Raw genomic sequence first — 25,432 nt, forward strand, 5'->3', positions numbered from 1 at the left:
AGAGTCTTTAGGGTTTTCTATGTAGAGGATCATGTCATCTGCAAACAGCGAGAGTTTCACTTCTTCTTTTCCTATCTGGATTCCTTTTACTTCTTTTTCTGCTCTGATTGCTGTGGCCAAAACTTCCAAAACTATGTTGAATAGTAGTGGTGAGAGTGGGCATCCTTGTCTTGTTCCTGATTTTAGGGGAAATGCTTTCAATTTTTCACGATTGAGGATAATGCTTGCTGTGGGTTTGTCATATATAGCTTTTATTATGTTGAGCTATGTTCCTTCTATTCCTGCTTTCTGGAGAGTTTTAATCATAAATGGATGTTGAATTTTGTCAAAGGCTTTTTCTGCATCTATTGAGATAATCATATGGTTTTTATCTTTCAATTTGTTAATGTGGTGTATTACATTCATTGATTTGCGGATATTAAAGAATCCTTGCATTCTTGGGATAAAGCCCACTTGGTCATGATGTATGATTGTTTTAATATGTTGTTGGATTCTGTTTGCTAGAATTTTGTTAAGGATTTTTGCATCTATGTTCATCAGTGATATTGGCCTGTAGTTTTCTTTTTTTGTGGCATCTTTGTCTGGTTTTGGAATTAGAGTGATGGTGGCCTCATAGGATGAATTTGGAAGTTTACCTTCTTCTGCAATTTTCTGGAAGAGTTTGAGTAAGATAGGTGTTAGCCCTTCTCTGTGTTAGCCCTTCTCTAAATTTTTGGTAGAATTCAGCTGTGAAGCCATCTGGTCTTGGGCTTTTGTTTCCTGGAGGATTTCTGATTACAGTTTCGATTTCCTTGCTTGTGATGGGTCTGTTAAAGTCTTCTATTTCTTTCTGGTTCAGTTTTGGAAAGTTATACTTTTCTAGGAATTTGTCCATTTCTTCCAAGTTGTACATTTTATTGGCATAGAGCTGTTGGTAGTAGTCTCTTATGATCCTTTGTATTTCAGTTGTTGACTGTTGTGATCTCTCCATTTTCATTTTTTAATTTTGTTAATTTTGTTCTTCTCCCTTTGCTTCTTAATGAGTTCTGCTAACGGTTTGTCACTTTTGTTTATTTTTTCAAAAAACCAACTTTTAGCTTTGTTGATTTTTGCTATGGTCTCTTTAGTTTCTTTTGCGTTTATTTCTGCCCTAATTTTTAAGATTTCTTTCCTTCTACTAACCCTGGGGTTCTTCATTTCTTCCTTCTCTAGTTGCTTTAGGTGTAGAGTTAGGTTATTTATTTGACTTTTTTCTTGTTTCTTGAGGTAAGCCTGTAATGCTATGAACCTTCCCCTTAGCACTGCTTTTACAGTGTCCCATAGGTTTTGGGTTGTTGTGTTTTCATTTTCATTCGTTTCTATGCATATTTTCTTTTTTGATTTCTTCTATGATTTGTTGGTTATTCAGAAGCATGTTGTTTAGCCTCCATATGTTTGAATTTTTAATAATTTTTTTTCCTGTAATTTGAGATCTAATCTTACTGCACTGTGGTCAGAAAAGATGACTGGAATGATTTCAATTTTTTTGAATTTACCAAGGCTAGATTTATGGCCCAGGATGTGATCTATTCTGGAGAAGGCTCCGTGTGCACTTGAGAAAAAGGTGAAGTTGATTGTTTTGGGGTGAAAAGTCCTATAGATATCAGTTAGGTCTAGCTGGTCAATTGTGTCATTTAAAGTTTGTGTTTCTTTGTTAATTTTCTGTTTAGTTGATCTATCCATAGTTGTGAGTGGGTTATTAAAGTATCCCACTATTATTGTGTTACTATTAATTTCCTCTTTCATACTCGTTAGCATTTGCCTTACATATTGCAGTGCTCCTATGTTGGGTGCATATATATTTATAATTGTTATATCTTCCTCTTGGATTGATCCTTTCATCATTATGTAGTGTCCTTCTTTGTCTCTTTTCACGGCCTTTATTTTAAAGTCTATTTTATCTGATATGAGTATTGCGACTCCTGCTTTCTTTTGGTCTCTGTTTGCATATTTTTTCCCAGCCCTTCACTTTTAGTCTGTGTGTGTCTCTTGTTTTGAGGTGGGTCTCCTGTAGACAGCATATATAGGGGTCTTGTTTTTGTATCCATTCAGCCAGTCTTTGTCTTTTGGTTGGGGCATTCAACCCATTTACATTTAAGGTAATTATTGATAGGTATGGTCCCGTTGCCATTTACTTTGTTGTTTTGGGTTCACGTTTATACAACCTTTCTGTGTTTCCTGTCTAGAGAAGATCCTTTAGCATTTGTTGAAGAGCTGGCTTTGTGGTGCTGAATTCTCTCAGCTTTTGCTTTTCTGTAAAGCTTTTGAATTCTCCTTCATATCTGAATGAGAGCCTTGCTGGGTACAGTAATCTAGGTTGCAGGTTATTCTCTTTCATTACTTTAAGTATGTCCTGCCATTTCCTTCTGGCCTGAAGGGTTTCTATTGATAAATCAGCTGTTATCCTTATGGGAATCCCTTTGTGTGTTATTTGTTGTTTCTCCTTTGCTGCTTTTAATATTTGTTCTTTGTAAATTTGATTAATATGTGTCTTGGGGTGTTTCGCCTTGGGTTTATCCTGTTTGGGACTCTCTGGGCTTCTTGTACCTGTATAACTATTTCCTTCCCCATTTTAGGGAAGTTTTCAGCTTTTATCCCCTCGAGTATCTTCTCATGGCCTTTCTTTTTGTCTTCTTCCTCTGGGACACCTATGATTCGAATGTTGGGGCGTTTCACATTGTCCCAGAGGTCCCTGAGGTTGTCCTCATTTCTTTTGATTCTTTTTTCCTCTCTGCTTCATTTATTTCCACCATTTTATCTTCTACCTCACTTATCCTATTTTCTGCCTCTTATTCTACTGTTGGTTCCCTCCAGAGTGCTTTTGATCTCATTTATTGCATTATTCATTTTTAATTGACTCTTAAAATTTCTTCTAGGTCCTTATTAAACATTTCTTGCATCTTCTCAATCTTTGTCTCTAGGCTATTTATTTGTAACTCCATTTTGTTTTCAAGATTTTGGATCATTTTTATTATCATTATTCTAAATTCTTTTTCAGGTAGATTCCCTATCTCCTCCTCTTTTGTTTGACTTGGTGGACATTTTTCATGTTCCTTTGCCTGTTGGGTATTTCTCTGCCTTTTCATCTTGTTTAGATTGCTGTGTCTGGAGTGGGCTTTCTGTATTCTGATGGTCTGTGGTTCCTTTTTATTGTGGAGGTTTCACCCAGTGGGTAGGGTTGGACGATTCGCTTGTCAAGGTTTCCTGGTTAGGGAAGCTTGCGTTGGTGTTCTGGTGCGTGGAATTGTATTTCTTCTCTCTGGAGTGCAATGGAGTGTCCAGTAATGAGTTTTGAGATGGGTCTATGTGTTAGGTGTGACTTTGGGAAGCCTGTATGTTGACGCTCAGGTCTATGTTCCTGCGTTGCTAAAGAATTTGCGTGGTATGTCTTGTACTGGAGCTTATTGGCTCTTGGGTGGTGGTTGGTTTCAGTGTAGGTATGGAGGCTTTTGGATGGCCTCTTATTACTTAATGTTCTGTGTAGTCAGGAGTTCTCTGGTGTTCTCAGGTTTTGGGCTTAAGTCTCCTGCCTCTGGATTTCAGTTTTATTCTTCCAGTAGCCTCAAGACTTCTCCAACTCTACAGCACTGATAATAAAACTTCTAGGTTAATGGTGAAAAGATTCTCCACCGTGAGGGACACCCAGAGAGGTTCACATAGTTACATGAAGAAGAGGAGAGGAATGAAGGAGATAGAGATGAGCAGGAGGAGAAAAGGGGGGGCTCAAGAGGAGAGAGATCTACGCAGTTCTCTGTTCCCAAAGTGTTCTCCGTAGCCCAGACACCCACAGAGATTCACAGAATTGGATTGGGAAGAGAAGGGGAAGGGAGGAAATAGAGGTGTTCTGAGGTAGAAAAAGGAGAGTCAAAAGTGGGAGAGAGTTATCAACACACTCCTGAGTAAAAATGGGTACTGAATATTGGATCCTTAAATGTCCAAAATTGATATCAAATACTGAAAAACAAAGATTAAAAATCTAGAGTAGAGGTTAGATTCTTAAAAATACAATATTGAAAACAAAAACACAAAAATTTTAGAAATATATATGAAGTTCAGTTTAAAAATAGGGCTTCTTTTTTTTTTGTAAGGTTATAGTGAAATGAAAATGAAAATTAAGGAGTAATAGAGGAGTAATAGAGGACTTTAAAAGAAAAGAGAAAAAAGTAAAACAAGAAAAAAAATTTTTTTCCTAATTAAAAAAAATAGTAAAAATATATGAAAATGAAAATGAAAGTTAAGGAGTAATGGGGGGGCAGTAATAGGGAATTTTTGAAGAAAATAAAAGAAAAAAGAAAAAAAAAAAGAAAAAATTTTTTAATTTAAAAACAAAAAAGTAAAAATATATTTAGGAATTTCTCTGGAGCTGTTGCAGTCAGTGTGGGTTCGGTTCAGTTTCAGATAGCTCCTCATTCCAGCTTACCCTTCTCCATTTCTATAGGCCCCTTCCGGTGTAGTCGGTGTTAACTACAGGGATTTTAATCTGTCGCACAGGTCCCTTCTGAAGCGGTTCCGTTAGTTTATTGGGCTTCTGTTTGCCGGTCTCTTCAGTGTCTAATTTCCGCCCTGACACAGGCGGGCGGAGGTGGTCTCTTGTTCAGGTTCTCTAGTTCAGTCCTGCTGCGGGGAGGGAGGGGCGCTGCAGGCAGATATGGCTGTGTGTGGGGAGCACCCTCAGTGTTCCGGCCACACTGGGCTTGACCCGCTCACGGTGTGTGCTTCCCCATCTACACTGCTCAGGCCACCGGCTGCTCTATATGGAGCGTGCCCTGCGTTGCGTGCGGTTCCAGTTTTCGGGTATTCCACAAAAGCGCGGACTCGGTTGGGCCTGCGTCTTGTGCCTTCCCCGGCCCGAGCAGCCAAGGAAGCCAGGAGCTTGATGGGCGCACTCTCCCCGGGTGCGGCGTGCCTTCTCCCCTCTGCGGTCCCAGCCTCAGCTTCCGCGGGCACCAGTAGGGTGCGTGCGCCTTGTGTCTATTTTCGGGAGCTGGCCTCTAGCCGCGACCCTCCCAGCGGATGTCAACCATCCAGAATCTCAGGAAGTCTTTGGTTAGAAACTGGAGGCCTGTTTGCAGTTTGGTGGTGGGTGCCGTCTCTGGGGCCGAGTTTGCCCCTTTCCCCTCCCCTCTGCCTCCTGCCTCCGGCGGGGATGGGCCGGTCCGCCGATGGCTAGCTCTTTTCTGGAATTGCTCAGTCCCTTTGTTCTGCCGGCAGTGTGTTTGGGCCGGTTAATTTTCTCTCTCTCTCTCTTGCTATCCACAGTTTAAGTTGTTATCTCGCGTTAGCTCCCTCTGATTGCCCTCAGGGCATTCAGGCCCGGTCCTTACCCTAAGCATTGCCGCCCGCTCCTCTCCGTTCCGCCCCCACTTGCTGGTGGCGGATGCGGGCGTCTGGGGTACTTTTCTGCTGGGAGTTGCTTTTAGGCACGTAATCTGTGGGTTTTATTTATTTTTCCTCCCAGTTAGGTTGCCCTCCGAGATTCGAAAACTTCCCCCAGGCCCGCCAGTGAGAGGGGTTCCTGGTGTTTGGAAACTTCCTCTAACACGACTCCCCTCCAGGGACGGGTTTCCGTCCCTAGCTCTTTCGTCTCTCTTTTTATCTTTTATATTTTGTCCTACCTCCTTTCGAAGATGATGGCCTGCTTTTCTGAGCACCTGATGTCTTCTGCTAGCAGTCAGAAGTTGTTTTGTGAAGTTTGTTCAGCGTTCAAATGTTCTTTTGATGAATTTGTAGGGGAGAAAGCAATCTCCCCGTCCTATTCCTCCGCCATCTTGGCTCCTCCCCCTCTGCCAGGTGTTTTCTAAAGAAAAAGATATTGTAACTACACTTATTAACCTGAATTATTCTTTAATTGTTATTACTTTGAAAAGGAATTCTCATGTTCCAGCACATTAGACTACTTGCCATTTAGAAGTAATGGCTTTGACACTTCTGTCCTTTTTCATAAATGTGTTCCACCTGCTTGAAACATCCTTTTCCACCTAGTGAGTTAGTAATGATAGCCATCATTCTGTTGTGGCTGGCACTCTCTAAGCACCTAATGTGCATTAGCTTAGTTAATCCTCACAACAGCCTCATGAAGGAAAATAACATCACAGGGCTGGAGAGGTCCAGTACTTTCCCTACCATTACAAAGTGAAAAATCCAGAGTGAAGTTTCAAATCCAAGGCTGACTTTGGAGCCAAGTTATTTAATGTTAGGGCTTCCCTGATAGCTCAGTTGGTAAAGAATCTGCCTGCAATGCAGGAGACCCTGGTTTGATTCCTGGGTTGGGAAGATCCGCTGGAGAAGGGAAAGGCTACCCACTCCAGTATTCTTGGGCTTCCCTTGTGGCTCAGCTGATAGAGTGAAGTTTCAAATCCAAGTCTGACTTTGGAGCCAGTTCATTTAACATTAAGCTGACATTCTCACCCTTGAAATAATACCTCCACTAAAACGCCATCTCTGACTAAACAAGATAGAATCACTCCATCCCTCGTGTTCTCATGACCCTTTTCTTCTGTTTCCAATTATGCCAAGGATAATAATTGCATTAAGAGCTTGACATATGCTAGGTACTCTGTTGAACACTATATATGCATTTAATCCTCTCAAAATTGTGAGATCCTTTTATCTCCAATACATGAGGTACTGAGGCTGAGATTGAAATAAATTGCCCAAGTTTACATTCTGCCTACAAAGTGGCCAAGTCAGCCTTTGAACAAGAGTATAATTACAGAGCTGAAGGTCTTAGCATAGGAATTTATCTTTCATCTGAGGCTGTTAATTAACTTCTTGATGACAGGAAAAGTTTGTTTTCATTTAGGATACCTAGTTACTTGAATATTCCCTCATTTGTAGTGCATTATAAATGAGTGAATTGAGTAAATAGTCAATCCACAAATATCTGCTTTTCCCTTGCTTTAAAAGGGTCAGGTATCGGACTATATGTAAACTATCCCCTTGCCATTACTATACACTCCTACAGACTTTTCTGATACATCCCTCAGAGGTAGTGTAATTCCCCGCCCCCCCCCTTTTTCAGATGTCACTGGATGGCCATTTTCATCTCTCTAAAGTGTTGGTTTGGGGCTCGGTTGGGTGAAGGTGCAGAGATGTAATAGCTCTCCGTGATTTCAACTATTTCCTTCCTTTTTATAGAAATTTTTAAATGAAATTTTACATCTTTATTTCTTTAGATACAACAACCTAGTGAGTTGGGTAAGGCTGATATTATTAACCTATTGTACAGATAATTAAACTGAGGCTAAAAGTAAGAAATTATTTTCTCCAGGTTAATGTAACTAGAAAATACTAGAGCCAAAACTAGAATTTATGCCTTCTAATTTCCAGGTCCTGGACTCTATTAACACACCGTAACAACTTTCACTTTCCTTAGAATTTCTAGAGGAAACATCAAATTATAGCATTTGGCCAGGGAAACGCAGGATATCTAAGCAAAGAAGAATATGAAGAAGACTGAGTGAGTAAAGAAAGCAAAGCAATCAGAGCACTTTGTGGAGTCAATTTTGACAGGGAAATGAAAAAGAAAAGTGAGATATGGGCGAAGCACTCAGTGGAGGACACTAGAGCCTGAGGATGGCGGTCTAAAACCCAGAAGGTTCTGGGGGTGGGAGTCAAACCATTCAAGAGTGCCAGGGACAGGTAGGACTGCGGACCCAAGACCCTGCAAGGGAAGCGGTACAACAAACCTCCCGAGTCTGCGTTGGCCCGCCCCGCCCCGCGCCGGCCCCGCCCCGCCCCGCGCCGGCCCCGCCCCGCCCCGCGCCGGCCCCGCCCCGCCCCGCGCCGGCCCCGCCCCGCGCCGCCCGGCCCCGCCCCATCCCGCGCCGCCCGGCCCCGCCCCATCCCGCCCCGCGCCGGCCCCGCCCCGCCTCGCGCCGCCCCGCCCCGCCCCGCCCCGCGCCCGCCGCTCCCCGGCCCTCCCCCAGGTCTCTTAGGTGATGCTGCAGCCAAGATGGCGCCGGCGGCGGCCGCGGCTGCCTGAGCGCAATGCTCCGAGTCCTCGGCGGCAGCGGTGGCGGCTGTGGCCTCGGCCGGGGCCTCGGGTCTGTCCCGGGCGTGAGTGCTCAGGAGCCTCTCCTCCGGCCGGGTGAATCCGGACAAAGAGGAGACGGCCTCGAAGAGAGGAGGCAGTGAAGAACGGAGAGAGCGCGCGGCGCCTCCCGCCTCGGCACCATGGCTGGGCTCATCAAGAAACAGATCTTGAAGCACCTTTCCAGGTTAGTCAGAGCCTCGAGCGTGGGCACAAGCCCGCCTCCGCCCTAGCGGGTTCCAGAGGCAGCCCGCGGCTTCAGGAGCGGCGGGGACTGGCAGCCGAGCGGGAGGCGACCCTTGGACTCCCTGCTCCAGAGGGGCAGAGGTCGCGGCCCCGGACCTCCCTTCGCCCCTGCACTCTGGGCTGGCCTGGCAAGTCAGCGCCTGGACGGGGTCGCCCACAGACAGGTTCGCCCCTGGACGGTGCCCCTAGACGGATTCTCTCCCGCGATCGGCTCGCGGAGGAGCGTGTTGGGTGGCAGGGAGAGGCTGCTGGCTGGGACCGTCCCCGACGCGGCGTCTGGGGGGCGTCGGGAGGATCATCTCGGGCGGTCCTGCGCGGACACTGGAGATGGTCTGGCGTCGCCCAGGTGCTCGGTGTCTGCTCGCCTCCGTTCGGAGATGAGCGGTTCCGTTAACCCAGGGCGTCTAGCGCAGTGTGGACTCTTAGGGCTGAGCCTTGGCTTCTCACTGAGATGTTAACCTTGTTATTGTTCTGAATTCACCCTGCCTCGCCGTTCCCAGTCTGTGCATTAGAGGGTGTGCCTGTTTGCACAGTTAGGATTTGTTTTAGGTAAATAATCAGAGTTACCAGCTTTGGCAAGTTTTTTCTGGAGTCGTGTTAGCCCCACATCATTCGTACAGAGTTTATTATTATTTTTTTTAGCCTAAGATCCATAAATTCAGGGAGTTAACATCTGTGGTAACAAACCCAAGACGTGTCATCCTTTCCATTTCATAACGCGGTTTTAGTCAGAATCATGACTCAGTAAAGCTGGCAGTTTGTTACTGCCCCTGAGTTTTCCATATTTGTCTCAAAACACAGGCTAAATGTAGGATCTTCTTTCCAAGTTGTTAACAGAGAATTCAGAATGCTTGATTATGACCCTTTACTCTGTTATTTGTAAATTGATGATTACTTTTAACTGATTTTAGGAAAACACTTGGGTGTGATGATGTACTTCCGTCGTAAAGAGAGCTCTTGATTGTCCAAATCATTGTATACCACAGGTTGTATGTTGGAGAACAAAATTATTATTTCTGTGATTCAGCAAATATTTTCCTCACTTATAACATTGAATAAGATAAAGGTATTTTTTTTAAAGTAACAAAATATAGAAGCACTGATGATTATACATTTCTTAATAGTATCACTAATTGGAAAGTTTCTTTTGAAATTGTCCATATGATCCACTAATGAATTACTTCGTTTTGGAAGAAGATTTTATCATTATTTTGTATGATTTAAGTAAGATATGACTTGTCAGATGTCCTCCAGCCTTTCTCATACTCAGTTCACAAGAAAATTTACACCTACAGAAAATGATTTGAATTTCTATTTTCTCACTCCCCTGAGGATGACAGTATTTACATAGCTAGTTCCATTTTAGATGCACAGGAGAAAAGTTTGTTCAGTCATTAAGAACCTTAGGATATTAGAGTTTAATTCTCTTATAGAACTACCCTTGAGAAGGACTGTTACAAATTAGTTGTAAGGGTAATGGCTTACTTCACAAAACAGACACATTCAGAACTGAATCTTGAGAATTACTCTTTTTTTTTTTATAATAGAGTGTAGATTTACCATGTGTTAGTTTCAGGTACACAGCATAGTGGATCAGTTATACATACAAAGGATTACTTTTTTAATCTGTATGATTTCTAGTAACTGCGTTGTAAACTAATGATTTTTTTGAGATGAGTTTTTGAAGCACTTTTCAGTTAATTCATGTTTCAAAACTTCCTTAAGTCAAGTGACTGAAGAGTATCTAATTCATCCTCTTGGTTAAGATATTAACCTTACTGCTGTTACTGTCATCTCCTAAGAAAAATACAGTTATTTATAAATAAAAAGGATGACAATAGAAGAAACAAGGTGGGTGTTGTGGTAATTTATTGTTCAGTTCAGTTCAGTCGCTCAGTTGTGTCTGACTCTTTGCGACCCCATGAATCGTAGCAGGCCAGGCTTCCCTGTCCATCACCAACTCCCAGAGTTTACTCAAACTCATGTCCATCAAGTCGGTGATGCCATCCAGCCATCTCATCCTCTGTCGTCCCCTTCTCCTCCTGCCCCCAACCCCTCCCAGCATCAGGGTCTTTTCCAATGAGTCAACTCTTCGCATGAGGTGGCCAAAGGACTGGAGTTTCAGCTTCAGCATCAGTCCTTCCAGTGAACACCCAGGACTGATCTCCTTTAGGATGGACTGGTTGGATCTCCTTGCAGTCCAAGGGACTCTGAAGAGTCTTCTTCAACACCACAATTCAAAAGCATTAATTCTTCGGTGCTCAGCTTTCTTCACAGTCCAACGTTCACATCATACATGGCCACTGGAAAAACCATAGCCTTGACTAGACGGGCCTTTGTTGGCTCAGGTAGTAATGAACTTATGAAATTATCTAGGTCAAGCTTAATTTTATAGATTATTCAGTAATAAAGATGTCACTATACTGATCTAACCATCCGGAACACAGTTTGATAGGAAATACTCAGAACATACTATCTTCCGATAATAGACATTTCTTATGACTAGTGAGTGGAACTCATGATAGCTTCTTAATGGAGGGCTTACCTGACCATTCTTTTCTCTATAGCACTCATATTTAGTAAGATTTACTTATTTATTTGCAGTTCATTTGTCTTCTGTACTGAATGTAAACTCCATGAGGGCAGTTTTTTTTTTTTTTTTTGAGTCTAGAATAATGTAGGTACTCAATGACTATTTTTTGAATGAATGCATGAATGGCAACAATGAATGGCAACAAAACATTGCTATTTTTTTTTAAACTGAGGTAAGACTAGAAGCCACCAATATTATCACAGATCTTGGGCATGGCCAATTTTCCTGTGGTTTTAGGAAATAACGGACAATTGAATGATTGAATAAATATGATACCTTTGGTATCCTGGAAAGAAAGGACTAAGAAAATGACACTTTATCTAAGAGGTCTCCCAGTAAAGAAGACAATATAGGAACAAACAGGAGAAAAAATGCTTACTCTGAGCTTGGAGGTTGAAGTGTGGTAAAATTGTAAGATTAAAATGAATGTTATTCAGATACAATGTCTTAAGAAAGCTGAGAACTGAAGAATTGATGCTTTTGAACTGTGGTATTGGAGAAGACTCTTGAGAGTCCCTTGGACAGCAAGGAGATCAAACCAGTCAATCCTAAAGGAAATCAGTCCTGAATATTTGTTGGAAGGACTGATGCTGAAGTTGAAGCTGTAATTTGGCCACCTGATACAAAGAACTGACTCCTTGGAAAAGACCCTGATGCTGGGGAAGATTGAAGGCAGGAGGAAAAGAGGACAACAGAGGATGAGATGGTTGGATGGCATCACTGACTCTATGCGTGTGAGTTTGAGCAAGATCCAGGAGTTGGTGATGGACAGGGAACCCTGACGTGCTGCAGTCCTTGGAGTTGCAAAGAGTCGGACATGACTGAGTGAGCTGAACTGATAAGAGAATTATTCTTTAGAGATTAACATATGCTTAAAGCAAATGAGGAACTATTTGAGAAGTGTAAATCTATATACTTATTCCCTATCTAGTTGTTTAGTTTGTATTCCAAGCATCTCTTTCATTGTTAATAAAAAGTTTGTATACTTGAAACAGATCTGAAACTGAAGAGGACAAGTGAGTGAGTGAGTGAATGAGTGAGTATGTGTGTGTGTGCGTGCACATACACGTGTGCAGATTAGTTACAGAGTAGTTACATTTTAATAGAAGTGAAACAGGAAAAGCTTTTGAAGGCGATTTTACCCTGATCTTTCATACTATAATTGTCACAGAATATGTTTTGGAGCATTCTCTAGGAGAGTATTTTTTCACAAGGAAATGGAAAGCTCTAAAGAAAAGTTAGAACAAGTATAAGAAAGAAAATAAAATCAGGAGATTACCTTTCAGCTCAAGTCCTCATTACCTGTTACTGCGGTATGTGTACACATGTGCTCCAGCAAAGGTGAAAGGCAGGGAATAAAAGCTTGAAGATGGGGTACATTTAAGCCAGGACGTAAAAAGAGATGGAGAAGACTCAGATACAACTGCTCCCCCGCTCCCCCTTTGGCTCAAGGCATGTTATGCTGGGGGTACAAGTGGGTGTTGCAAAGACATACACTGTACCTGAATACAGTCTTTGTATAGTTTTAAGCAGTGGTTATGAAACATGGGTGGGTGTTTGACCCCTCGGAGGGATATTTGGCAATGTCTGGAGACATTTCTGATTGTCATGACTCGGCAGAGTTGGGTCTTGGGGTTGTACCTAGCAGGTAGAGGCCAAGGATGCTGCTAAACATCCTACAGTGGACAGCATGGTCTCTCACAAAAAGAATTATTTGACCTACATGTCAGTAGTTTTGAGGTTGAGAAACTGATTTAAAGTACACATGTGTGTCAGATTATTGGACTAGGATACTGGGCTAATTAAGATTATGTTGTCTGTCATAAATATACTACTGTGTGTTAAATAGATAGCTAGTGGGAACCTACAACATGGCACAGGGAGCTTCGCTTGGTGCTCAAGTAGTGACCAGAAGGGGTGTGGTGTGAGGGGTGGGAGGAAGTTTCCAGAGGGAGGGGATATATATATACTTGTAACTGGTTCCCAGGTAGTGCTGGTGGTAAAGAACCCACCTGCCAGTGCAGGAGAGGTAAGAGGTGAGGGTTTGATCCCTGGGTGGGGAAGATCCCCTGGAGGAGGGCATGCAACCTACTCCAGTATTCTTGCTTGGAGAATCCCATGGACAGGGGAGCCAGGAGGGCTGCAGGCCATGGGGTCACAAAGAGTCAGGCACGACTGAAGCAAGTTAGCACCCACGCATAGGTGATTCACTTCACTGGTCAACAGAAACTAACACAACATTGTAAAACAATTAAACTGCAATTAGAAAAACTGTTAAAAAAAGATGATATTGTCTGCAAACAACAAAAACCTGCTGTGTTTCACTTAGGCTAAAAGAGGAAATGTAATAGAAAGCTGTTAGTGTGGGTCACAGAATCTGGAACAAGCCAATGCCTAGGGCCTGGTTGGAAGAGTACTTGAACCTCAGCACTATTGGCATTTGAATCAGACAATTCTTTTCTGTGGGAGGCTGCTCTGCGCTTTGTAGGGTGTTGAGCAGCACCTCTGGTCTCCACCCACTAGATGCCGGTAGCACTCCTGCAGTCTTGACCATGAGAGCACGTCTCCAGGTGTTGCCAGATGTCCCCTGGAAGGCACAGCTTCTGTCAGTTGAGAACCACTACTTTAGGGTGTTGTCCCATCTTTCACAACTCCTGGCCTGGTCTTTGCTGCTGAAGTTTTGGATTTCAGGGAGAGAGAATCTGTTTGACCCAGTTCTGTTTATCCATGGGTCAATTAGCAGTAGCAAAGGGTTGTGCAGCAAAGATGTGGTCATGGGGAGAACTGTTTAGAGTCAGACTTGCTGCTCCATTTGGTGTCTTTAATAGGCACCAAACTAAATTAGGTTTTGGAGGGCCTCATTTGCTGTGTTAGGGAAATTGAAATTGAACTTCATCCCAGGAGGTGACTGCTAATAAAGAATTTCTGATTAAAGAGGAACATGATCACTAAAGAAAGGTACAAGGTTATGAGTTTGATTTGCAGTCCAAGGTTCAGGAACATTTCTCTGGGGTGGAAACATAGAGTCTATAGAGGTGCTCTGATTCGATTAAGTAGAAAAATAATGTAGAAAGATATCAATATTCCACAGAATTTATGAGGTTAGAGAAACAGACTTGAGAAAGGCCTGGATACAGGCCAGCTCCAAGGATTGAGGTAAGAGAGACTTCTTGAGAGTCTCAATAAGACATACTCCCTAAACAAAGCGGAAGAAATAAAGTAGAAAGGGAGAGTGGCCTGAGAAGATTAACTATTTGGAATATTTTTTAAGGAGATTAGGAAAAGTTGAGTACTTGCAGGATCTTGTGACTGAATGGCGAAGTGAAGAGAGATTAGAGTGCCTCACAGTATATTTACAGAGTGCTTCTCTGTACCAGGTACTAGTCTATAATGTTGGGGAAACTCCCTGCCCTCAGTGGAGCTTACATTTTAACCAGAGAAGGCTGAGAGTAATTAGATTAATAAATCTTCACATTTAAATTAAACGTGAAGTACATTGCTATTGAAAAAAATAACAGAAAGGGAGTAGGAAGTGCACAGAGGTTGGGGGACAAACTTAGCAATTTTAAATCCAGTGATGGAGAAGGCTTAATTGAGAAGGTGTTATTTGAGGAGAGACCTGAAATTGGTAGTGCGAACAAATGCAGAAATCCAGAAGAGGAAGCTTACTTGTCATTTTTTGGCAAATACATTACTGCCTCCAATGTAGGTGAAGTGGAATTGAGGACTGAGGTGAGTAGCGGAAGATAAGATCAAAGAGAAATCAAGGGCCAGATCTTGTGGGACCTTGTAGTGACTTTGGCTTTTACCCTGAGTGAGACTGGCAGCCACTGGAAGGCTTTGAACCTTTGATCATTCTGCACCCAAGTGGGAAATAAATAATTGGAGGGCAGGGGAAGAAGCAGGAGCCCAGTGAAAAGTGTTAACTATCCAGATGAGAAAAAATACTGGCATGGAGCTAGGTGGATGCGGTGAAGTTGTTGAGATACATAGTCAGGTTTTAGACGTATTTTGAAGGCAGAGCCACAGGTTTTGCCAATAGATAAGATGTGGATTGAGAAGGAGGAGAGTCATGGATGACTTTGACATAAGCAACTGAGAAGATGGAGTTGCTGTTAATTAAGCTGGAGAAGATATGCAGAAGACGCATGTTTATGGAGAAAGATCTGGAGTTTGGCTCTGGATACGTTAATTTGGTTGTCTATTAAGCACATAAATGGCAATCCCTTTATTTGTAAGCTAATTTAGACTGTGCCTCTTATAGTTTGGCAGCAGTGATGTCAGTGTTTTTTCTGTGTGGCCATCCTTTGACTTAGCCAATAGATGATTACAGAAAAGTGAATTGTGAGTTGAATTTTAGGGGGTGAATCCACCCCCTAATTTTTTCTTTTTTTCTATTAAGTACACTTCATAGAAGCATCTAAAATTGAGCAAGGTGCCTGTTTCTTTCACGTTAATTTACAACTACAACCAGATACTGATTCTTAGAAAAGTTACTTTCAGGAGATTGATTTGAAAACTTCAGGTTAAAAGGAGATTGAATGTGTGGTTTATTGGATATTGTAATACTGTTATCCTAGAATCAGAAGATATTTGTTCCTGTCTCCTAGAAGGAAGTTATTAAAACATTGAGGTTTTAGACTTTCCTAAGATTTAGCAGGTAGTGTTGAGTAGTTAAGTCACTGATCCAGCACCTTCATAATTTGATTATTCTATATTGCCTGTTCAGGCTGTGGTTTTCACCTAAGAGTTTGCTTTTCTTTGAGTTTTCAGCACTTCCCGTATTACTCCTTTATGGTATTTTATTGTCCTGTTGCAATATCCCTTAGGAGATTCGTTTATTACTTGGGAATCATTTGACTTTACCATCCTTTGAAGCTTGGAAAACATAGTCTTTTGACTCAGCAGTTCTTTAAAGTTGGGGAAGGACAGTTTCTCCATTCATTTCTTTTTACTTGCATAATTATTTTGCAATATTACACTTTGCCTTAATACTGCAGCTTCCAGTCTAAATGTTTCCCCAGTAAGTTGATCTCTTAGCAGTTTATGTTTTAAAGTTTGCATACTATGTTACTTAAGATGAGTAATTTAATATTTCTATTAAATATTGATATTTACAAGTTGATATTAGCTCAGATTGAATGTAAGTTACAAGCTTTATGGGGCTTCCCTTGTGGCTCAGCTGGTAAAGAATCTGTCTGCAATGCGGGAGACCTAGGTTTGATCCCTGGGTTGGGAAGATCCCCTGGAGAAGGGAACGGCTACTCACTCCAGTATTCTGTCCTGGAGAATTCCATGGACTGTATAGTCTATGGGGTCGCAAAGAGTGGGACATGACTGAGCAACTTTCACTTCACTTCACTTCACAAGTTTTATGACACCATTTCCATGAGTGAAATATGAGCAGTTATCATATCAAGACCAAATTATTAAAACAAAATTAAAAGCTGAGAAAATATGATCCAGGATGTGGTTATTTATTTTTTTTAAGGCATTATACTTGTTATTGGTCTGTCTCATAATTCACTGACTTATTTTGAGACTTCTCCCAGCCAAAAAGAATGTTGAATAAAAATTTTGAAACTCTATATTGGTCTATCTTTTAAGACAATTGTAGCTGTATGTATAATATACTCTTTTTTTCTACCCAAAAGTACCATTAAGAGAGGAATCTGTGACTTCTTTTCTGCCACTGTTATTATAACATTGTGGTGTTTTCCTCTACTGTGTTTATTTATTTTAGAACAAAAGCTTCTTGTTTGTTAGCTCCATAGACTGTCATCTCTTTAAGGGCAGAATAACCCTGATAGGCTTTGAATTCTGAGGGCAGTGACTGTGCTTCTGTGGTTCGCCATTGTATCTCTGGCATCTGCCCCAGTACTGTGGTATATGGTAGTTGTTCAGAAACATTTTAGCTGACTGGAGAAATAGATTTATACTATTGTAAATTTATACATCAGCTGTCATAGAACACATAGATCATAAATACATGCATTTATAAAGTTGGATACATTTTTAGCAATATTACAATCTTGATGTTTGTGGGTTATTTTTCATAGGTGACTTTACTCTTTAGTATTCTTTATGATATGAAATAAGGATTATAGTTTTAACTAGGCCTTCTGGCAGTTTAAATTTTGACAGTTTGTAGGTTGCTTGTCTTTTAGAGTGCTTGTCCTAATTGGTTTCATTTAATGTTGAATTATTTAGTTCAGTCTTTGTGTAACTTTTGTATAGCATAGCTGTCTCATTTTTGTTAAATATTATTTTTAATATAAAAATTTAAACATATTGATTTAATAGAGTAGTAGTGCTACCAGTGGTAGAGAGAATGAAGAAAATCATAAATGATTAATTTATCTTAGATTTTAAGCAACATTTGCTTGTAGTTAATCCATCGTGCAATACAACTGTATTTACTTTAAAGTGACTCACAGCTAAATATTTTTATCATATCATTCCTTTCCTCTTCTTTCCCTTAAACTTGCTCCCTTCTGTATCCCCTGTATACCCATTCCCTGCAGCGATCCCTGCTGGCTGTGGTGGAGATTGGTGTGCTGTGAATTTCATAATCACCCAAATGAGTCCCAGAGGAGTCTAAGAAACCCTGGCAACTGACTACTTGCTTTCACCAGGAGTAGGGACCTTTGTCTGAATTTCCTGCCCTCAGGTAATTCTTCTATTCCCCATTTTTTTTTTTTTCTTTTCTCTCTGTAAATGCAAGCACTTCCTGTGCCCACATAAAGTTACTTTGAGAATATTTTCTAATTCTTCTTGTTTTAGTCAGACACCAATTTCATGGGTTTTTTGTTTTTAAACTGTGTCGCTACAGGCCCATGCAATTCTCTTAGAATGTCTTCTAATATACAAGATTTGGCAATGCACTTAAAGTTATAACCAGGTCTTTCTGATGTTTCATGAGTGAGTTTTATAACTTATTGTCAGCTACTTGGAAATAGTAATTAACATTATCTATTCTTTAATGGGTTAGGCACTGTAGTCTAATGTAATTAATGAGGTATGAAGGCTCTTTTCATAAAGAGAATGTTTTGACCAATTCACTGAAGAACTTAAAAGTTTTGTGTATTTAATGTTGGTTATAATTTTTATCAAAGACATTGCAATAACTCTCATGAACGGCTGTGAAAATAGGATTCATTTTGAAGAATGTAAGGGCTTCCACCCCAATCTTTTCTTTTCTCTCCTACTGCCCTTTAAAAATCAGGGGAAACAGTTATGCTATAAAATCAGATTCATGGAAATAGCACTAAATTTTTCAGTCTAGGACTCAATGAAAAACCTAGAAACTTCTATTTGAACACTTCTCATGCTTGAGAAATTTATACACTTAAATACTTTGGACCTCTAAAAGTCTACTAAGAAATTCATAGTTGAAGACTAGTCATGAGCAGAATTGAGCCACTCATTACATACTTATCCTTGGTGTAATGGAACAGTTGATAAACTTGCTGACCATATATTAGCTGGCAGTTGTGTAGGTGTGATGACTTAAATATTATTTTCCAGTATTCTTGTTTGCTTTCTAATATTCTTGATTCCATCATCATTTGGTTATCTGGATCTTAACCAAATTGTTAAGGCAGAATGCCAACCTTTATCTTTCAATAGACTGTTAGAAAAACATTTGAGATAGTTCTGATTTTGTGTATGCCTCTAGCAAATCCTCTGAGACTTTTGCTTCGAAAGTATAGTCATGGCTGTAAATTTTGCTTTGGCTAGATTACACCTCCTTAATGTTTCTTTTTTGGTCTGGTTTGTGCTTAGCTTATTGAAGGTGAGGTATAGTGATTTTCTTCTAAGCTTAAATCACATCTGTCTGTGCATTTATTCAAGTCACCTACAAAGCTTAATTCCTTTTTCTTCTTAACCTTCTCATTTTAATCAGTCATTGTTCCTTTTTATTTAAATAACTCTTGAATTTATCTTTTTTATCCTGAACATAGCATATAGCAGATTACTTGCTACAAAGTAGATATCAGTAAGATTTGAATATCTCTACTGTCACTACCCAGATTTTTTTTTTTTTCCATTTATTTTTATTAGTTGGAGGCTAATTACTTTACATCATTACAGTAGTTTTTGTCATACATTGAAATGAATTAGCCATGGATTTACATGTATTCCCCATCCCGGTCCCCCCTCCCACCTCCCTCTCCACCCGATCCCTCTGGGTCTTCCCAGTGCGCCAGGCCCGAGCACTTGTCTCATGCATCCAACCTGGGCTGGTGATCCGTTTCACCCTAGATAACATACACGCTTCAATGCTGTTCTCTTGAAACATCCCACCCTCGCCTTCTCCCAGAGTCCACAAGTCTGTTCTATACATCTGAGTCTCTTTTTCTGTTTTGCATATAGGGTTATCGTTACCATCTTTCTAAAGTCCATATATATGTGTTAGTATACTGTAATGGTCTTTATCTTTCTGGCTTACTTCGCTCTGTATAATGGGCTCCAGTTTCATCCATCTCACCAGAACTGATTCAAATGAATTCTTTTTAATGGCTGAGTAATATTCCATGGTGTATATGTACCACAGCTTCCTCATCCATTCGTCTGCTGATGGGCATCTGGGTTGCTTCCATGTCCTGGCTATTATAAACAGTGCTGCGATGAACATTGGGGTGCACGTGTCTCTTTCAGATCTGGTTTCCTCGGTGTGTATGCCCAGGAGTGGGATTGCTGGGTCATATGGCAGTTCTATTTCCAGCTTTTTAAGAAATCTCCACACTGTTTTCCATAGTGGCTGTACTAATTTGCATTCCCACCATCAGTGTAAGAGGGTTCCCTTTTCTCCACACCCTCTCCAGCATTTATTGCTTGTAGACTTTTGGATAGCAGCCATCCTGACTGGCGTATAATGGTACCTCATTGTGGTTTTGATTTGCATTTCTCTGATAATGAGTGATGTTGAGCATCTTTTCATGTGTTTGTTAGCCATCTGTATGTCTTCCTTGGAGAAATGTCTGTTGAGTTCTTTGGCCCATTTTTTGATTGGGTCATTTATTTTTCTGGAGTTGAGCTGGAGGAGTTGCTTGTATATTTTTGAGATTAATCCTTTGTCTGTTGCTTCGTTTGCTATTATTTTCCCCCAATCTGAGGGCTGTCTTTTCAGCTTGCTTATAGTTTCCTTTGTTGTGCGAAAGCTTTTAAGTTTCATTAGGTCCCATTTGTTTATTTTTGCTTTTATTTCTAAAATTCTGGGATGTGGGTCATAGAGGATCCTGCTGTGATTTTTGTCAGAGAGTGTTTTGCCTATGTTCTCCTCTAGGAGTTTGATAGTTTCTGGTCTTACATTTAGATCTTTAATCCATTTTGAGTTTATTTTTGTGTATGGTGTTAGAAAGTGTTCTAGTTTCATTCTTTTACAGGTGGTTGACTAGTTTTCCCAGCACCACTTGTTAAAGAGGTTATCTTTTTTCCATTGTATATCCTTGCCTCCTTTGTCGAAGATAAGGTGACCATAGGTTCGTGGATTTATCTCTGGGCTTTCTATTCTGTTCCATTGATCTATATTTCTGTCTTTGTGCCAGTACCATACTGTCTTGATGACTGTGGCTTTGTAGTATAGTCTGAAGTCAGGCAGATTGATTCCTCCAGTTCCATTCTTCTTTCTCAGGATTACTTTGGCTATTCGAGGTTTTTTGTATTTCCATACAAATTGTGAAATTATTTGTTCTAGTTCTGTGAAAAATACCGTTGGTAGTTTGATAGGGATTGCATTGAATCTATAGATTGCTTTGGCACTACCCAGATTTAAATCATAATTTCTTGGATCAGTTGAAGTTAAGTATTCTCATTTCTCATGCTTTTTTTTTAAAAAAAAACATTGATTTATTTATTATTGGCTGTTCTTGGTCTTCATTGCTGCGTGCGCACTTTGCTCCTTGAAGTAGCTTCTCTCGTTGTGGAGCGCGGGCTCTCTGCACCCGGCTTCAGTGGTTTGGGCACACGGGCTCGGTGGTTGCGGTTTGCGGCCTCCAAACTGCAGGCTCAGTAGTTCTGGGGCACGGGCTTCGCTGCCCTGAAGCATGTGGGATCTTCAGGGACCAGAAATTGAACTGGTATCCCGTGCATCGCAAGGCGGATTCTTAACCACTGGACCACCAGGGAAGCCCTTTTCGTTCTTCTTTATTCCATTCTTGGAACTGTTACCAGAGAGATCTTGACAAAATACTAATCTTATTTAATTACTTGGTAAATATGTTTCAATAGCTCATGTTCAAACTTTAACTTTTTCTTCTTCTCTCTTTTTTTTTGGTTTATAACATAATTTTTTAGTCCAAAGAAATATAAATAGAACTTTGCTGTGTAAAATAGTAGTAGGGCTCAATCTTGTTGAAACAGAAATTGGGGGTGGGGTTCAGCTGGCATATTTTCACCCTTTTTATTTCTGTTCCACCTAGGTTGAATCATGAGCAGTCACCTCAGGGGCACTGTGGGAATAATACTGATGTGTAGGATGAAACTTGCATTCCTTGGCATGAGATACAAGAGTTCTTCATGATCTAGCTGCTGCTATGCATTCAAAGCATATCATTTCCTTTCAAACTACCTTATGCTTTTCAAACTACCTTATTGTTAGCCTTGTGCTTCATCTCTGCTGGCTGCATATAATCCTGTAACCTTGAGCATGCTGCTGCTCATCTGAAATGTCCTCCTCTGTCCTGGTCACCTAGCAAAAACTTACTCTCAAAGATGTGGCTGCAATGCTGCCTTCTCCATGAAGCCTTTCCAAAGCAGTAGGCTTTTTAACAAAGTTGATGACCTCTTTCCTCCTCCATCTTAAACTAGTCTCATTTTTATTATAATATCCATCACACATTGCCTGGCATATAGTATGACTGTAAAACACTACAATAATTTCTTGTACAATAATTTCTTGTGATTGCTTCTAATAGTAAATCATGAGATCTTTGAAAGCAGTAATTTTGTCCCATTTGTCTAAGTTACCCAAGAGCTTAATCAGAGCTCAGTTTTTGCCTTGAAGAATGTATACCTAATTGTGTCAGGTTTTCTGACATTTCAACGAAATTTAGAAACCCAGGTTTTAATGCAACATCTACCCGTTTTAAATGTTAGCCACATGTTCTGGTTGTTAGAAACACTGTGCAGGCCAGACAAAACATGTCTGTGGGCTAAACACAGCTCATGCTGCCAGTTTGCAGCCTCTCCATTCTGTGAATGTTTCTGTGCAAAAGCTAGTTAGACAGGATTGGTTGATTTTCCTTACATGCATATTACAAAAATAACCAAGCCAAATAAACTCTGCAAATTGTGAATGCTCAAAAAAAAAAAAAAGAGGAATTTATTATGAGCATATCTTAATCCTTGTCCCATCCTTGTAATTCTTTAAAAAAATTTGTTGTTCAGTCACCAAGTCATGTCCAACTCTTTGCAACCCTATGGACTGCAGCACGCCAGCAGTTTGCCCAAGTTCATGTCCATTGAATGGGTGATGCCATCCAACCATCTCATCCTTTGTCGCCCCAGTCCTTCTCCTCCTGCCCTCTGTCTTTCCCAGCATCAGGGTCTTTTCCAATGAGTCAGTTCTTCATATCAGGTGACCAAAGTATTGGAGCTTTAGCAACAGTCCTTCCAATGATTATTCAGGGTTAATTTCCTTTAGGATTGGCTGATTTGATCTCCTGCAGTCCAAGGGACTCTCAAGAGTCTTCTCCAACACCACAGTTCAAAAGCATCAATTCTTTAGTGCTCAGCCTTCTTGATGGTCCAACTCTCACATCCACACATCCTGGGAAAGCCATAGCTTTGACTGTACAGACCTTGGTCTGCCAAGTGATATCTCTGCTATTTAATATGCTGTTTAGGTTTGTCCTAGCTTTTCTTCCAAGGAGCAAGTGTCTTTTAATTTTGTGGCTGCAGTGATTTTGTAGCCCAAGAAAGTAAAATTTGTCAGTTTCCACTTTTCGCCATCTATTTGCCATGAAATGATGGGACTGGATGCCATCTTCTTAGTTTTTTGAATGTTGAGTTTTAAGCCAGCTTTTTCAGTATTCTCTTTTACCTTCATCAAGAGGCTCTTTAGTTTCTCTTCACTTTCATTAGAGTGGTATCATCTGCATATCTGAGGTTGTTGATATTTCTCCTAGCAGTCTTGATTCCAGCTTGTGATTCATCCAGCCCGGCATTTCATATGATGTGTTCTGCATATAATTTCAAATAAGCATGGTGAATACTCCTTTCCCAATTTGGAACCAGTCTGTTGTTCCATGTCTGTTTCTAACTGTTGCTTCTTGACCTGCATACAGGTTTCTCAGGAGACAAGTAAGGTCATCTGATATTCCCATCTCTTTAAGAATTTCCCACAGTTTGTTGTGATCCTTCACACAGTCAAAGGCTTTCGCATAGTTGATGAAACAGAAATAGATGTTTTTCTGGAATTCCTTTGCTTTCTCTATGACCCAACGAATGTTGACAATTTGATTTCTGGTTCCTCCTCTGCCTTTTCTAAACCCAGCTAATACATCTGGAAGTTCTTGGTTCATATTACTGCTGAAGCCTAGCTTGAAGGATTTTGAGCATAATCTTGCTTGGATGTGGAATGAGTGCAGTGGTGTGGTAGTTTGCACCCTCTTTGGCATTGCCCTTCTTTGGGATTGGAATGAAAACTGACCTTTTCTTGTGTTACTATGTCCAATTTACCTTGATTTAGGAACCTAACAGGTTCCTATGCAATATTGTTCAGTTTATAGCATCAGGCTTTACTTTCACCACATCTGACTGTACTTTCAGATACATCCACAACCTAGTGTCATTTCCACTTTGGCCCAGCCTCTTCATTGCTTCTGGAGCTATTTCTCTACTCTTTACTCTTTCACAGTAGCATGTTGGGTGCCTTCCGACCTGGGGGGCTCATCTTCTCGCATTGTATCATTTTACCTTTTCGTACTGTTCATGAGATTCTTGGGGCAAAAATACTGGAGTGATTTGCCGTTTACTTCTCCAGTGGGCCGTGTTTGGTCAGAACTCTCCACTATGACCCGTCTGTTTTGGCTAGCCCTGCATGGCATGGCTTACAGCTTCATTGAGTTATGCAATCCACTTTGCCACTGTGATCCATGAAGGGGAACGGAATGGTAATTGATCCTAAAGTACCTTTTAAGTTAAAATTGTACAAATTTGATTATAGACTTGGGTCTGCCTTAGTGTGACCTTGAACTATGAACTTAACCTCTCTAGGCTTCACATTCTCTGCTGTAAAATGAGGACTTTGAATTAGAGAAACTTTTTAGGCACTAAAATTATAAAATTGTTTTATATTCTTTGCTTGTATAAATACTTCCTATGGCTCTACTAAGTTAGTTTACTTGGCTCTAAATCACTTCTAGATGACAATAGCAGTGGTGTGGTTTTCAAAAAGCCATGGTTCAAGGACCTTAGTAATTCTCATTTCCTTATATTTTATTAAGTTAGCTAGTCCATTCTTTTTTATTAAGAGATACACACCCACATATATTTGCTCTACAATTTGTTTGGCTTGATTTTTTTTGTAATTAATATACAATTAAAATCAACTAATCCAGTATAACCAGTTTTATATATATATATATATATATGTATATATATGTATGAAGTGAAGTGAAGTGAAGTGAAAGTCGCTCAGTCATGTCTGACTCTTTGCGACCCCATGGAATATACAGTCCATGGAATTCTCCAGGCCTGAATACTGGAGTTGGGTAGCCTTTCCCTTCTCCAGGGGATCTTCCCAACCCAGGGATCAAACTGAGATCTCCCACATTGCGTGCGGATTCTTTACCAGCTGAGTCACAAGGGAAGCCATATATATATATATATTTATATATGAGTATATATAATTACTTATATAAATATCTGATTTAAGCACCTCTATTGAAATATAATTGTTTTGTGCAATAAATTGCACATATTAAAGGTGTACAATTTGTTGAAATTTTGATTTATGCTCTAAAACATTTCTTTATACTCCTTTGTAATCTTCTTCATCCTGTCTTCCTGCCTTATCTGTTATTATTGTTGATCTACTTTATTTCACTTACATTAGTTTGTATTTCCCAGGATTTCATATAATCATTTAGTATACTTCTTTCCTGCCCTTTTCCCCTCAGCATAATTATTTTGCAATTAACCTATGTTGTTTTATGCGTTATGTCATATTGCTGAGTATATTTCATTTTGTGTATGCCACAGTTCCACAATGGAATTGTTTATCCATTCACCTGTTAATCGTCATTTGGGTTCTTTCTAGTCTGGGCTGTTACAGATAAAGCTCCTGTGAACATTCATGTTTAAATCCTTGTGAGGACATATACTTTTCACTTCTCTTGAATAGCTGTGTTCCGAAGTCTGTATTTTTATTTATATTCTCACCAGCAATTGTGTGACAGTTCCACTTGTTCCATTCTTCACTGGCATTCCATTTAGTCTTTTAATTTTGCCCAGTTTAGTGGATAAGTAGCAGTATCTGATTGTGGGTTTTAATTTGCAGTTTCCTGTTGACTGATGATGTACATCTTTCAGTGTGC

General features: G+C 40.5%; 1 protein-coding gene across 2 annotated transcripts in view; it reads left to right on the forward strand.

Annotated features, from left to right (window-relative positions):
- Positions 1–7,953: 7,953 nt before the first annotated feature.
- BLTP3B (bridge-like lipid transfer protein family member 3B) overlaps positions 7,954–25,432 on the forward strand; it is an 87,225-nt gene continuing 69,746 nt past the window's right edge. The window contains exons 1-2 of one of the 2 annotated variants that reach the window (XM_020903637.2): positions 7,955–8,237; positions 17,414–17,559. Coding sequence is in view for 1 of the 2 variants with exons in the window: in XM_020903636.2 (XP_020759295.2) it covers positions 8,194–8,237 (44 nt within the window). In the remaining variant the exon portion in view is untranslated. Of the gene's footprint in view, positions 8,238–17,413; positions 17,560–25,432 lie in introns of both variants that reach the window. The other variant, XM_020903636.2, reaches the window with a different exon arrangement.

This window comes from Odocoileus virginianus, chromosome 23, assembly GCF_023699985.2.
Source record: "Odocoileus virginianus isolate 20LAN1187 ecotype Illinois chromosome 23, Ovbor_1.2, whole genome shotgun sequence".
In the NCBI taxonomy this organism is placed as follows: domain Eukaryota; kingdom Metazoa; phylum Chordata; class Mammalia; order Artiodactyla; family Cervidae; genus Odocoileus; species Odocoileus virginianus.